The sequence below is a fragment of the Neoarius graeffei genome, chromosome 18 (assembly GCF_027579695.1).
Source record: "Neoarius graeffei isolate fNeoGra1 chromosome 18, fNeoGra1.pri, whole genome shotgun sequence".
NCBI classification, from domain to species: Eukaryota; Metazoa; Chordata; class Actinopteri; order Siluriformes; family Ariidae; genus Neoarius; species Neoarius graeffei.
In genome coordinates this window covers 63,422,832-63,437,938 of record NC_083586.1, presented here as the reverse complement: position 1 = coordinate 63,437,938, position 15,107 = coordinate 63,422,832, and the positions used below count along the sequence as shown (strand labels likewise).

The window sequence follows — 15,107 nt, the reverse complement described above, 5'->3', positions numbered from 1 at the left end:
GTATATACTTCTTGGCTTAGTAGACGAACAGAAGAAATCGAGGACACAGGGATGGTTACTTTTTAAGGCAGCCCGCCGTGGCTGCGCAAGCTGTCAGTTGTGTCATTGAATGGTTACTTTTTAAGGCAGCCCGCCATGGCTGCAGGCTTATTTATTATAGCCCATTTAGTTAAAATAGTTGATATAAAATGTTTATAGTTATAGTTATGTGATGGTTGTCCTGATTTAGACTGGGGTGTGTGTGTGTGTGTGTGTGTGTGTGTGTGTGTGTGTGTGTTTTTTTTTTGTTGCGCGATGTTGCACCCGGGTCCAGATTAGGGCAGAACCGGCCCTGATCCCAGTCATAAACTCATACTGTATATAGGGGAATAGATGCAAAAAAAAAAATTGCTATGAAGCTTGGCAGTCATGGACAAACTCTTGCAGTACCATTTTTTTCCAGGAATCAGAAAGTTATAGCTCTAAGAAGGTGTTACAGGGATGTCTGAGCTATTTGTATTCGTAGTTGGCTGGCAGAGAAGTAGGTTTAACATCCAGGAAAAAAAAACAACAACTTTTTTTTTTTGTCAAGTCCCACTACATAGTCCATGGTGCAATCTCACTGATAGTTGAATGAATTTTATGAGCCAAATATTTTTTTTTAAACAGATTCTACTGCTTACTGTCAGGGAATGGAGATGGATGGAGGCAGATGCAAGTGCAGATAATTACCTTTGCCAACTTTGCTGGAGGAGGTTATGGTTTCACCTCTGTTTGTTTGTTTGTTTGTTCATTTGTTTGTTCCCAATGTAAATCAAAAAGTAGTGAATGGATTTTGATGAAATTTGAAGGAAAGGTGATCCATGGGTCAAGGAACAATTGCTTAGATTTTGATGCAAATCCAAATATGTGGCCTGGAGGTATCCACTCTACTGAGTGCCCTTCTAGATTATTGTCCATCCATCCATTACCTGTAAACGTTTATCCTGTACACGGTCACGGGCAAGATGCAAGATGGAGCCTATCCCAGCTGACTATGGGCGAGAGGCAGGATACACCCTGGACAAGTCGCCAGATCATCATAGGGCTCCTTCTAGATTATTATGTGAAGTAGAAACAAAACAAACAAAACTGTGAAAACAAGAACCATAAGCATGATCTGCAGATATGGGGGGGGGGGGGGGGGATAGTGAGTATAACAAGACAAGTGAGAGTGAGATATTAGTGAGACGTGATATTCTGGGGCTAGTGGGTAGTGTAGTTCTGCACCCTTTGGTGTTACCGTGACACTTACCACTTGGATGATTTAGATTGTTTCGTAGATTTAAAAGGCAATCGCTGAACTGGACTGACACAATAATCATAAACTAATAGCATATCTAAAATGAAGCATATCACATCACATGATAGCAGATACAAAAACTGACAAACACTGCATTGACAAACACTGAATTGTTGCCTTAAGAATCACAGTTGTACTGTATCATGGTATATCAGCAGATACTGGTGATCTTGTCTCCACAGTGGCGCTCTGAGTGTACAGTGACACCTTCTGACTTTAAGAATCCAACAGTGTAAAAAGCAACCAGCTGAGCACACAGTCCTGTGAAGAATAAGTGCTCAGGATAGTAGTACTGGAAGTTCAGCTGACAATTCTGACTACTTGAAGAAACGTTAGTCAGATGGTCTTTAAAATCAAGCTCAAGCCCGTGATCAGCATTCTCATGTCAAGGTCTTTCTTGTGCAGATGTGTCAGGGCCACGTGAAGAGCAGAGGATATTTTAGTCCTGTACCCACGTTAGACCAGTTTGGGCAATGTGCATGCTAGAAATATTATGTGTGTGGTTAATTGATTAGCCTTGTAAAGCACTACAGCAGGGGGCAATGGGCAATTTGCCTAAGAAGCTGAGATGAGGCTGGGCAATTATGATGGGGTTTGACCAGGGATTCTTGGTAATGGTACAGTCTCACCGTAGCGAACACAATTAAGTCACCAGCATGCTGATGTTTTTTGCTAGTCTTATGCTTTAAATTTTTTTAAGATAATACTAACTTAAGATCCATACTGGCACTTAGTATGCGAGTAGACATTAATTGTACATTCTCCATAACACCATTCTCTTCTCCTTTCTGCTACCTTTTCTATGCAGCTGTTTAGCTAGTTTATGATGACCCCAGGGTTGGAAATGCTCATAGTCCACCTCCGATGATGATTTTGTAATTGGATACTTTTGTATTTTTCCCTCTTTCCTTGTAAGACATTAGGTAGATAGTATAAGGGTGAACTCACACCAGGTGATCCGTATTATGGTGCATTTGACCCCTAAAGTCCGGTTCATTTGATTAGTATGATCGCTGTATACTGTGCTCAGGTGTGGTTTACTTAGCCTGCTTGGAAGAGGTGCACTCGGGCGTGGTTCATTTGGGCTTGTACACGGTGTGTTCACTAACCACACGAAACCTGAATGCTATAGTGTGCACTATTCAATTCATGGGAGAATATTAGGGTTCATAACGGGTCTGGTTCTCACCTTATTGAGGAATGCAAAGTGTAGTCATCGAGTAAAGCTGCATTGTGATGACATAAGTGCACTTCGGACCGGAACATGAATGTACAATATGAGTGCAGCCCTGTAGGGGAGTGGGGAAGGGGACAATCACTGTCAGAAGTGTTACAAGGCATTAATTCCTAGTGTGAGTATGTCCTAATACATAGTAATGTTGTCTGCACCATGAATAACAATAGTGTTAGCTGCATCAGCTTCAGCTTATTCATCCGAACAACCATCTAACTCTTCGTATATTTCCCTTCAGGTCAGGAGGTGAGCCAGACAATCGAGCAGGCTATCAGTGGAAACTTCATGGGACGTCTGATCGTACAGCCCAGTGGCTGTGGAGAGCAAAACATGATCTATATGACACTACCCCTTATTGCCACACACTACCTAGATGCCACCAACCAGTGGGAGGGAGTTGGTGTGCACCGACGTGATGAGGCCATCAAGCACATTTTGACAGGTGAAAATATTCTTCCCCAACACATCAAATTTAGAATGATTTGTAAGGACACAAATGTGCCAGTTGTAAAGTATAACACTAAGTAAAGAGCCAGTTTGCTTATCAAGCTTTTCTCATCAGCCATGTTTCATGAGCTATCATGTGGTGTAAATTTTAACCAGAGCTGCAGCCAACCAGAGCAGCAAGCTGGAAAAATCATGAGATAAAAACTGTTTGAACAAAGTACTATCAAAAATCTCATGGAGAAACTGGAGGTATCTCGTGTGCCATTTGCTTCCATGAATGTCTTTCTGCTCCAGTCCTGCTCTGCAAAATTTGTCCCAGGAATATATTTTCTTCTAGCTGCTCCCATTAAAGGCCACCACAGCAGATCTGTTGTGCATAGGTTTTTCACCAGATGTCCTTTCTGACATGACCCTCCTCAATCTGTCCGGGCTCGGGATCGGCGCTAAGTATGCACTAGCTTGTACAACCCCACTGGCCGGGTATTTTACCTACTCTGCATGTCTTTGAACTGTGGGGGAAACTGGAGCACCTGGAGGAAACCCACACAGACACAGGGAGAATTCTCCATGTAGAAAGGCCCCCATCAGCCATGAGCTGTGAACCCAGAACCTTCTTGCTGTGAGGCAACAGTGCTAACCACTACATCACCATGCCACCCAGCCCAGAAATATATCTCAGTTGTAAAATTCACTTTGGCATCTGAATGTGCATCTGAAAGGACAATGAGGTGACCATAAGCTTTTAGAAAATTACATTCAGTACTTTATCCTTGTCACTGTCATAGTCGATCCTGAAGCTGTGAGGCATTAATGCTACCTGCTGTGCTTAGCGGGATGGCACAGTGGTGCAGTAGTTAGCACTGTTCCCTCATGGCAAGAAGGTTCCAGGTTTGAACCTCACAGTCAACATGACTTTTCTGTATGGAGTTTGCATGTTCTTCCCGTGTCTGCATGAGTTTTGTCCAGGTTTCCCAAAGACAACCCACAGGTTGTCTTTGTGCTTTATGTATGTTACCACTGGGTGATATTTTTAAACATTGCATTAGTTTCCACTGTTATGCTGATGACACACAGTTGTATGTTTCTGCAAAACCTGATGAGAGACACCAGCTTAATAGAATTGAGGAATATGTAAAGGACATTAGACACTGGATGCTTATTACAGTTATTTTCAACTGCTTACACACATTTTCAAAGCTGTGTGTCTTTTTCTCAAAACTTTACACACAAATCCAACTATTGCTCACACGAAATGCAAAAAGCGCCCTATCTCCTGCGAAATGAAACACAGTATTCAGAATATTCTAAACACACCTCAAAAGCAAGCATTTGTCTCACATCATAAACACATTTCCCACAGTATCACATACGTGTGTATATCATTTAAACACTGTTGTTCTAAACCTAAAGCTCTTTTGTTTTTGTTTTTTTATATATTGCTATACAAGAATGAAAATACAGTATTATGCAAATAGAAGTCAACACAAGCAATATTGGAACCAAAAATATTAAATTGTTTGAATAAATCGGTTGCTGTTGTGAATGCAGTATTGTACAGCATATAAGAAAAAAAGAAACCAAAGTACACCAACCACCACATATGGTGATACAGCAACCAAAAAATAGACATGTATGAAAAAGTGTGTGTGTTTGTGTGTGTGTTTGTTGATGGGGAGAGCAAGTTGGGTGTGTATTTAGGATCAAGCTCTCCTCCGGGCTGGGTCTGGCCACAATATTTCATCAACATCACATGCTATATTTTCTCTTGCCAAACATCGAGGAAAGAATCATCTTGTGTGGCGTATCCAACCTTGGATAGAAGCAACATCAGTGTCACCACATGCTTCCTCTATTGCCTGAAGAAGTGTAAGGCGGGCATAGGGACGATGATCATACACTTTCCAATGCCATGTTGAGAAGAATTCTTCGATCGGGTTAAGAAATGGTGAATATGGAGGCAGGTTGACAACAGAAAAATGGGGATGGTTGACACATCAATTTTGGACCAGCTGGGAGCAATGAAAACTGACATTATCCCATATAACCACAAATCTTGCCTGTTCTGAATTCTCTTCCTTTGGAGCAAGAATATCATGAATATTGTCCAGAAATGTTCAGATATGACCAGTTTTATAGGGGCCAAGTGTTACATGGTGGTGCAGGACACCATTCTGTGTTATGGCGGCACACAAGGTGACATTTCCTCCATGTTGACCTGGGACATTGACAATTGCCCTCTGTCCAATGATGTTTCTCCCCCTCTGTCTTGACTTTGTGAGGTTGAATCCCACCTCATCCACATGCATGTATTCATGGAGGATGGGGTGGGCATCCATCTCCAAAATTATCTGTATTGGACAAAAGAATAGATTAGGATACGCACAATACAATAGTCTGTCTCAGCAGGTGAAAGTCTGATGTACTGTACTGGCAGTGCTATGTACATACCTCCACATAGTCGCACCGCAGGTTCTTGACTGTCACAGTTCCTTTCAAATGGGACCCTGTACAGCTGCTTCATCTGTATCTGATTCCTCTGGAGGACCCAATGTATCGTAGATAGACTAACAGCATCAATATTGTTGAATATGGTGATGTCTTCCAAAATATGATTTTGAATCTCACAGATTCTAATGGCACTATTTGCCAAAACCATATTCACAATTGCGGTCTCCTGCTCTTATGAAAATATACAACCTCGTCCTCCATGATGCTGTTGTCTTTCCACTCTAGAAAATTCAGAAATACAGTAGTACTGTAAGAGTGCTGTATAAAGTCAAGGTTGTACTGCCCTGTGACCATTCATACAGTGTAGTGCAGTAAAATGGATGCTTGGAGCTACAATAATATACATGTATTTTACAGCTATGCAGGAATGGCTATTACATGTACATGTACATTACAGTACTGTTGATTGTTGCATACCTGTTCTCATTTCGAAAAGTTCGAATTATGGCCGCCACTGTAAATCGACTCAAGTTGGGCTGGACTCTGAGTCCAGCCTCTCTCATGGTCAACCCATGATTGATCACGTGATCAATCAGAGTAGCCCTAATCTCATCAGAGACTATTCTTCTTGGTTCTTCATCCCTTCCTCCTTCAACTCATCCTTGTCCTTGTCCTCTTCCTGCTCCCCTTCCAAAGCGTCCTCCACGAACCCGAACTCCTCGTTGTCCTCTGTGCCTTCCTCTGACTCCCCTGGCTCTCTCTGCATTGTTGTTATCCATTGTTCAAGACTGATAACTTGACCTTTACCCTATTTATAGGCCTATGACAGGCAGTGATTGGTTGGTGTTCATTAAAGCAATTATTGTTTGCACATATGAGGACATAGTCTGAGGCACTGATGAATAAGTGTGGCATTTTGATTGGTTGTGTTTGAAATAGGAACTCAAGTTACTTCCTGTTAGATTTTCATGTGTTAGGTAGAGAATTGTGTGTATTAATTTGCAGAAAGTGAATAGCTAAATTGAAAACTGTGTCAAGGCTGAGAATTAGTTTATGGTTTTGCTGATTTGAGGTGGAGTTGTGAAGTTTGAGTGACAGAGTTTAGAAATAGTGTAATATATAAAGGTTTTGTGTGTAAGCAATTGAAAAAAACTGTAATTTCCTTCTGCTTAACTCTGACAAGACTGAAGTACTTGTACTAGGACCACATACAGCTAGAAGCAAGTTTTCTGATTACACAGTAACTCTGGATGGCCTTTCTGTTTCTTCACATGCAGCAGTAAAAGACCTCGGAGTGATTATTGACCCCAGTCTTTCATTTGAAACTCACATTGATAACATTACCCAGATAGCTTTCTTTCATCTCAGAAATATTGCTAAGATAAGAAATGTAATGTTACTACATGATGTGGAAAAACTAGTTCATGCTTTCGTTACCTCCAGGTTGGATTATTGTAATGCCTTACTGTCTGGATATTCCAATAAGTGCATAAACAAGCTCCAGTTAGTTCAAAATGCAGCAGCAAGAGTCCTTACGAGAACTAGAAAATATGACCCCATCACCCCTGTCTTATCCACACTGCATTGGCTCCCAATCAAATTTCATATTGATTATAAAATACTACTATTGACCTTTAAAGCACTGAACGGTCTCGTACCACAGTACCTCAGTGAACTTCTGGTCCTCTATGACCCGCCACGCCTACTTAGATCAAAAGGTGCAGGCTATCTTCTGGTACCTCGTATAGTGAAGGCTACATCAGGGGGCAGAGCCTTTTCTTACAAAGCCCCACAGTTATGGAACAGCCTTCCAAGTAGTGTTCAGGAATCAGACACAGTCTCAGTGTTTAAGTCTCAGCTGAAAACATATCTGTTTAGTCAAGCCTTTTGTTAATGGTGTTTATGAGGTAAAGGAGTAGATCTGGAGGGTCCTCAGACATAGAGTGTTTTGGTAAACTGGGATGAATGGATGCTGTCAGTCCCCCACTTGCTTGCTCACTTGAGTTCGTTGACGGTGTAGTGGCTGGCTGCTTTATGTCCTGGGGCTCCCTCATGCCTGTGTTACCTTCTGGCTCTCCCCCTTGAGTTATGCTGTCATAGTTAGTTGCCGGAGTCCCTGCTTGTACTCAGTCAGTGCATTTAGATGCACATAGAGAAAATAGAATTTCTGCCGTAGCTCGACTGAAATCGAAGTTCTAAATGCCATGGAAACACCTTAGCTTGGCTGAAATCGAACCGAACTGGATTTCTCATAATCGAGCTACGCGACCTAGATTATGCGATTGTAGCTGAGCTACTTAGTGTATGTAAACCCTATCGAGCTACGTAGTCGAGCTACTTACTTCAGCACTGCCCCTTCCGGAAGTGACAAGTGACGAGACCACAAGCGGAAAACACAACAGCCTTGGTCGGCATGACAACAGTACTACATTCGTTGTTGTCCATCTTCTCTCTCTCGATGTTGCTGTCCTCGTCGTCATTCTTCTTGTGAACATGGAACTGATAACTTTGTTTATACTCTTGAATAGCTCTTCTTCATGATGACAACCGGAAGTGTACCAACACGATGGGTCGTGTAGCGCCACCTGTGGCTCGGGTGCACAATGTACCTCACACAATAGCTCGATTTCCTTGTGTGCATGTAGGATTGGATTTCTCTGGCACCCCTGCTGGGACCCTTAGCCTGATTACCAACAGTAGCTCGATTTGGATGTGCATGTAAACGCACAGTATATATATGTATACTGTTCCTACTTATTCAGGTGACATTGGAATCAGAATCAGAAGCACTTTATTGCCAGGTATGTTACACACATGAGGAATTTGACTCTGGTTCAACTTAGCTTTCATGGTACAGACAGAAAGAAAGCATAGAAAAAAAGGACACACACAGAGAGAGTCTCACTGCAGTGAACTCCAGGGGGAGAATCATGTTTCTACAGTGACGGTCTTGAAGGCAGTGCTGGCTGGGAGAGCCAAGATAAGATTGGAATTTGTTTAGACTTAAGATGGGTAGACGTGTCCTTTTTCACCTAACCCGCTTGTCCATTCTGGCCACCAAAATGATCCATTTCTCTCTGCAAAGCCATCAACTTCTCCATGATGTTATCAATGTTGCGACTCAAGTTCTGAACAGCCACAGTCTGAGTGCCGACAGCTCTGCCCACCGCCTCAAACATGTCGGGCAGCTTTGTGGGGCTTTGAACACCTGCCACCGTTATCTGATTTCCTCGATACACCAGGGTAATGCCAAGTCCAATCATCAAAAATCCTGTGATCATGGTTCCGAATAGGTAAATATCCTCAATGTCCTCCACAGAAAGAATCGCCAAGCACACCACACGCCACTTCTCCCAGGCATCCATGGTGTATCCGGCTGCAAATGTTCCGGCAGGACAGGCAGGTTCCCCTGAACCCAGACTTCTCGTCGAGAAGATTTGTGTCAATTGCGTGAAGTGACCAGTTGATCAAATCCATAATTTTGATTCGGAGAACAGTGCAGGAAGGGTCTCTCAGACAAGATGAGTCCACAGAAGCAAAGCAGGAGAGAGGCTTGTCAGGAAGGGAGAGGCTGAGAAATGAGAGATGAGAGGAAAAAGCACCCACACATTTCGCTCCTATCAGGACCAGAATGTGTAGGCATTAAAAAAAAACCTCAGCGCAGCATTCCGTGTAGCACAGAGAAGAATTAACACAACAATTACACAAAAACATAGAAAGTACGAGAGAGCAAAGTCCCGTGGCAGCCATCTGTGGCGCCATCTTGGATGTCCATTGGGCATAACTAACAACCTGTGTTTTCTCTCTCTCTCTCTCTCTCCCCCCAAAAAAAATCTGTCCCTCTGAGTTACATGTCAGTCCCAGGATCGAGATGCTGATCTCTTCTGCTCCTCAGACTTGCCTGATCCATCCTGGTGCCCTGTGTCTGGTTGGAGTCTCATCGCATTGCTCCTGTGGAGGGTGGCCCCATGTGGACAGTTGGGGGTCATGCTTGGAGGATGCTCTGGACTCTTGCAGTGGTGCTTTTGTGACTTGAGGACTGCAGTTGACTTGCTGACTTGAGGACTGCAGTTGACTTGCTGACTTGAGGACTGCAGTTGACTTGCTGACTTGAGGAGTTGACTTGCTGACTTTGGGACTGTGGTTGTCGTGAACAGTTTTGCACTCAGGTTTCCATCGGTGGGGGGTTTATAGCATCAATGAAGCTGACTTTATGTTAGGACTGTTAATGTTATAGTCATGTTGTCTGTTGTTGCCCAAATGAGGATGGGTTCCCTTTTGAGTCTGGTTCCTCTCGAGGTTTCTTCCTCATGTCGTCTGAGGGAATTTCTCCTTGCCACCATCACCACAGGCTTGCTCATTGGGGATAGATTAGGGATAAAAATTAGCTCATATTTTAAGTCATTCAAATTCTGTAAAGCTGCTTTGCGACAATGTTTATTGTTAAAAGCGCTATACAAATAAACTTGACTTGACTTGACATGAGGTTAGGTTAACTGGCTACTGTAAATTGCCCATAGGTGTGAATAGCTGAGAGGAGAAAACCTATAAATAATCCAGTAGAAGGAAATGACCACTGTAATGTTCCCTAGAAACTCTGATAGATGTCAGAGCTGGACCTGCCATCAAGCAGAACACTAAAGAAGAAGAAAATAATCTTTCTGGTGTTCAGAGTCTCTCTACCCAGAAAGTCAGTATTTTCTAGACCCACAGCTTAGATCTTCTAAAGTAGAGACCCCATTAATTTAAGAGAGTTTTGTGCATCTGATAATAAAATGGGAGAACGTTATTTTTGTTTTTGTTTTTAAACAAGAAATTAATTAGTTACAGTATGGCTTGGTGTTTGTAGATGCAAAAGAATCCCCTATGTGAAATGGTAAGATGAAGAAAATTCTCTCCCTCTCTTAGGACGTGACCGTCAACTTACATTCCGTAAACCTGATGGTTCCTATGCTGCATGGATAAACAGACCAAGCAGCACATGGTAAAAGTTTTAAGTAATTGATCAATTCTTACAAAACATTCAATCATTGGTCACTAATTTTGATGGCTTGTCTTCTGTGTTGTAAAGGCTGACAGCATATGTAGCCAAAGTGTTTGCCATAGCCAGTGACCTCATTACCATCCAGGAAGATGTTCTCTGTGACTCCATCAAGTGGTTGATTCTGAATTCACAGCTGCCAGATGGCCAATTTAAAGAAAGTGCCCCAGTGGTTCATGCAGAGATGGTTGTAAGTTGAGCTTAGATTTCTTTTCTGTTGAAATCATTGACATCAACAAGAAACCTCAGATCTAGTATTTCTGTGAAATCTGGTGTCCATGTAAAGAGTTTTCTGTGCGGTTTCAGGGTGATGTACGAGGAAAAGATGCTGATGCCTCTCTGACAGCATTTGTCTTGATTGCTCTGCAAGAAGGACGCCATCTCTGTGCCAACTTAGTTGGAGTATGTCAATTTAAATGTCACACGATATATCTGCATATGCAATAGGCCAAAATGATCAAATGTGTAGACCAGTTTTTGCATAATTCTGCTCATCCTTTCTGTTATTTAGAGTCTTCCAGAGGCTTCTAAGAAGGCCACTGAATATTTGGAACATAGACTCCCATTTTTGACCAATCCATATGCGGTTGCCATAACTTCCTATGCCTTGGCCAATGCTGACAAGCTTAACAAAAACCGCCTGCTGCAGTTTTCCTCTGGAGGTCAGGAACTTTTAATTCCATATTAATTAAATTAGGAATTAAAATTCCTTTAGGAATCATGTTTAAATTTCATTCTATATCTTGTGTGCAGATGGTGCTTTCTGGCAAGTTGCTGGAGGAAATTACTTCTCCCTGGAGGCAACAGCATATGCATTGCTGGCTCTGGTAAAAGTAAAGGATTTTAATGCAGCAGGGAAAGCTGTTAATTGGCTCAATAGGCAGAGTAGTCCATATGGGGGTTATGGCACCACTCAGGTAGGTCGAATAGATTTTTCTTTCATACTTTTCGTAAATTTATTGAATATGCTGAAGCCATACCTGTCAACTTTGAGGTCTGAAAAAAAAGGGATATTTCCCAGATTTTTAACTCAAAATAAGGGAAAATTTCGGAAAGTCATACCCTTCACCAAAAGTGGGTGTGTAGTTGAATGGGGGGCAATTTTCTATCTAGTATTTGTGATTTCCTGTACTCTGGTGCATGTTGGTGATAGCCAAGACCCAAACTCAATATGCTTATGGTTTATAGAGTGCATTTGTGAATAAACTATACATTTATTTTTATGGGCGGCACGGTGGTGTAGTGGTTAGCGCTGTCGCCTCACAGCAAGAAGGTCCTGGGTTCGAGCCCCGTGGCCGGCGAGGGCCTTTCTGTGTGGAGTTTGCATGTTCTCCCCGTGTCCGCGTGGGTTTCCTCCGGGTGCTCCGGTTTCCCCCACAGTCCAAAGACATGCAGGTTAGGTTAACTGGTGACTCTAAATTGACCGTAGGTGTGAATGTGAGTGTGAATGGTTGTCTGTGTCTATGTGTCAGCCCTGTGATGACCTGGCGACTTGTCCAGGGTGTACCCTGCCTTTTGCCCGTAGTCAGCTGGGATAGGCTCCAGCTTGCCTGCGACCTTGTAGAAGGATAAAGCGGCTAGAGATAATGAGATGAGATTTATTTTTATTTGCTTTCAGTGGTACCAGTTATTTCCCAAATTAAAGGCTAAAATACGTATCTTATGTTAAAATAAGAAAGGTCAGACAAAGGGATGAGTTGAGTCATTTCATTTATTTGAGAACAAATACAGTAAATCTCATTTAACAGTTAATACACCAATTAGTTTACACTAGGCTATTTATGAGGTCTTAGCCAGGACATACTTAATGTAAACATGTGTAGCTTACCTTTGATTATTTGGGAGGCTTTCGTTTTCCCCATGGAAAATTTCTTTGCGATGGAAGAGTCTGGGAACATTCCAGCCACGCACTTGTTGAAATCATCAAAGAAAGAGAGGCTAATGTTTTTCTTAGCTATTAGCATCGCCATCTTCACCTCAGACCTAATCACTTGTTCAGCCTCGCCTCCGGACGTAGTTATGTAATTACTGATGCCTGAGGTGTTTTTAATGCTTTCTTTAGCCCTCTGGTGTTTTGCCGATTTTTGATGCTGTGTAATGTCGGTCCTCCCGCCATGGCGCACACTAAAGTCACAACGGCATAACACACAAAATGCGTGGTAATCGAACTGACTTTTCTTCACAAAATTAAATTCGTCCTGCCATTTGGGCAAGTAGCGGCAATACACCTTTTTTGGTTTTGCCTCGCTCCTTTCTTTATTCATGTCTCTAGTCTCGCCGTCTACTGAAACTCGCTCCCTGAGGAAAGAATTACGACCATCTTTTAGTTTTGTGAGAAGTTCCGAGCAGTGACCTTGGTCAGACTAGCACTATGGTTCTGACAGTCTTCTTCATAGACATGCAATTAAAATCAATGTGTAATTACTAGACTGCCACCTGCTGTACTGGAGAGGGCGGGGACGTGAATTCATGGCCCTACTTCCTGCTGTAAACTCCTGTCAGAGGCCCGTCATGAATTCTGGACCTACTGACTTTTTTATATTGTGAAAATACGGGACTTTTATATAATGTGAAAATACGGGATATTTTCAGGAAAATAAAAAAAAATGGGAGGACAGCGGGAAATAAGTCAAAATAAGGGAGTTTCCCGGGAAAAACGGGAGGGTTGACAGGTATGGCTGAAGCTGCTTTAATGCTAGACTGCCTTTCAGATTTTTCAAGTGTAGGTCATAAAAAGAATTTTCCCTGACACCCAATTTTGTTTAGTGGACCAAAAGCTACTGAATTCGAATCACAGACTTCCAATTTAATTAGTTTTTTTTAATAGAACAATTAATGAATTTAGGGTCATGTGGCCCTAACTTCTCTGCTATTTTTTCCTGCTTCACCATGACCCAATTCAAGATACTATGTCATGCATCACGTGGTGGGCTTTCTCTGTTCACGCAAGGCACTGTGGGATACAAATTTGAAACAGGAGAGAAAAATGGAGGACATGAGTGTGCGAATGAATGTGAAAGACTGACTACAGTAACAGAAAGAAAGCGAGAAGAAAAGACGTTATGTTATATACGAAGGAAAGGAAACGCAGGACCAAACTAATAAATATTAGTGGTCAGCGAGCACCTCGGTGTGATCAGCTGTTCATTTAGTGACAGAATGATGGAACTGTCAGTGTACGCTCAAAGGTAAACCTGTAGATGGCAGTAATGCAACACTGTGGATGCCAGCTGCCGTAAAACCCAAAAGAAGAAGAAGAAGGTAAACCTGCGCATGCGCACACGGACTTCCTCTGTCTGCTTGACTGCGCCAAGCGAGCGATTTCATGCACATTATTTGCTTGAATCCCCTCAAATTAAATAACTTCCCAGCAACAGAATGGCCTGATATGTTGTGAGATATTACAGAAAGAAACATACATCACAATGAGCACATTTCAGAGGGAACTGAATTTCTCTGATTTTATGAAATCAAAAGGCCTTCTAGCTTTAAAGCAGCGCTCTATATTTCCTGTCAGGATCTGTCACATGGCTGTAGAAAGTGCAATTAACAATTGACATCTTCAGAATACTGCAAAGTGTAAAAATATATATTTTTAAATACATTTAATATACCAACATCCATTTTGTTTTCTTTCTAAATCTAAATAAATTTGGTTCAGTTGATTGAATCACTTTGGTCAAAAGAGATGACAAAAAGTTCTCTCAGTCTGAGATTGTACAGCTCTGCTTTTATGTGTCAACTAGGCAACCATCATTGTGTTCCAAGCAGTGGCTGACTACTATAAACAAGTAAGGGATCGTCAAAATACAGACTTGGATGTGGAATTGAGCGTGAGTGGACGAAGTCGCCCAGTCAGATGGGTTTTCAACAAGAACAATGCACATCTCACACGCTCAGACAAGGTTCATTTCAGACTTTCTGTTTATTATGCTATTGTTTTATTGAGCAGATCAAAGAGAAGTGTATCTTGGAAAACACGGATTTAAAGCTAGAATTTTTTTAGCTTAGCTTTTTTTTTAATTATTATTATTCTTTGCTGATGCTAATGTTAGCTAGCATTCACTGTCTAATGTTAGCATGCTAATTAAAAGATTAGCTCTTGCTAAGGATACTCTGTGATATGACTGTGATATTCATGTTGATCAGATCAGTCATAGAAACCTCGGTAATATTGCAGAAACCTTGAAAATATACACCTCTCAGTGAAATCCATATCTCAAACCACATGCTTCCGTATTAAGGATTGTCAGTACCAATAATGTCGATGCCACTGAGGCATCTTATTTAGTGTACACAATGTGCTGAATCCTCCTTGAATGTGTATTAGTCTCCTAGCTTACGTTACAAAATGTTCTTCCACCTGCCGCTCATGATAGCTTTTTTCTCCCAGAGAGGGCAAAATTCCAACATCTTACATTCAGCAGCTTTAAGATTTCTGTCCTTTATCGTGGAAAGATGAAGACTGAATCAAAGATTTCTGTGCTTGGACTTTTACAGGTTCAACTCAGGCAAGAGTTTAATGTTACTGCTAAGGGACCCGGTGCTGGAGTTCTTAAAGTGAGTATTTATGGATACTACAGTAGAAGGTCCTTTGTTTTGTATGTGTAGGTAGT

General features: G+C 41.9%; 1 protein-coding gene across 1 annotated transcript in view; it reads left to right on the top strand.

The window, feature by feature from the left end:
- Positions 1-15,107, top strand: part of LOC132866441 (complement C3-like) — a 70,707-nt gene that overhangs the window by 37,142 nt on the left and 18,458 nt on the right. The window contains exons 24-31 of the mRNA XM_060899201.1: positions 2,794-2,997; positions 10,359-10,434; positions 10,522-10,681; positions 10,798-10,893; positions 11,003-11,153; positions 11,245-11,408; positions 14,238-14,396; positions 14,992-15,051. Of these exons, the coding sequence (XP_060755184.1) occupies positions 2,794-2,997; positions 10,359-10,434; positions 10,522-10,681; positions 10,798-10,893; positions 11,003-11,153; positions 11,245-11,408; positions 14,238-14,396; positions 14,992-15,051 (1,070 nt within the window). The remainder of the gene's footprint in view (positions 1-2,793; positions 2,998-10,358; positions 10,435-10,521; positions 10,682-10,797; positions 10,894-11,002; positions 11,154-11,244; positions 11,409-14,237; positions 14,397-14,991; positions 15,052-15,107) is intronic.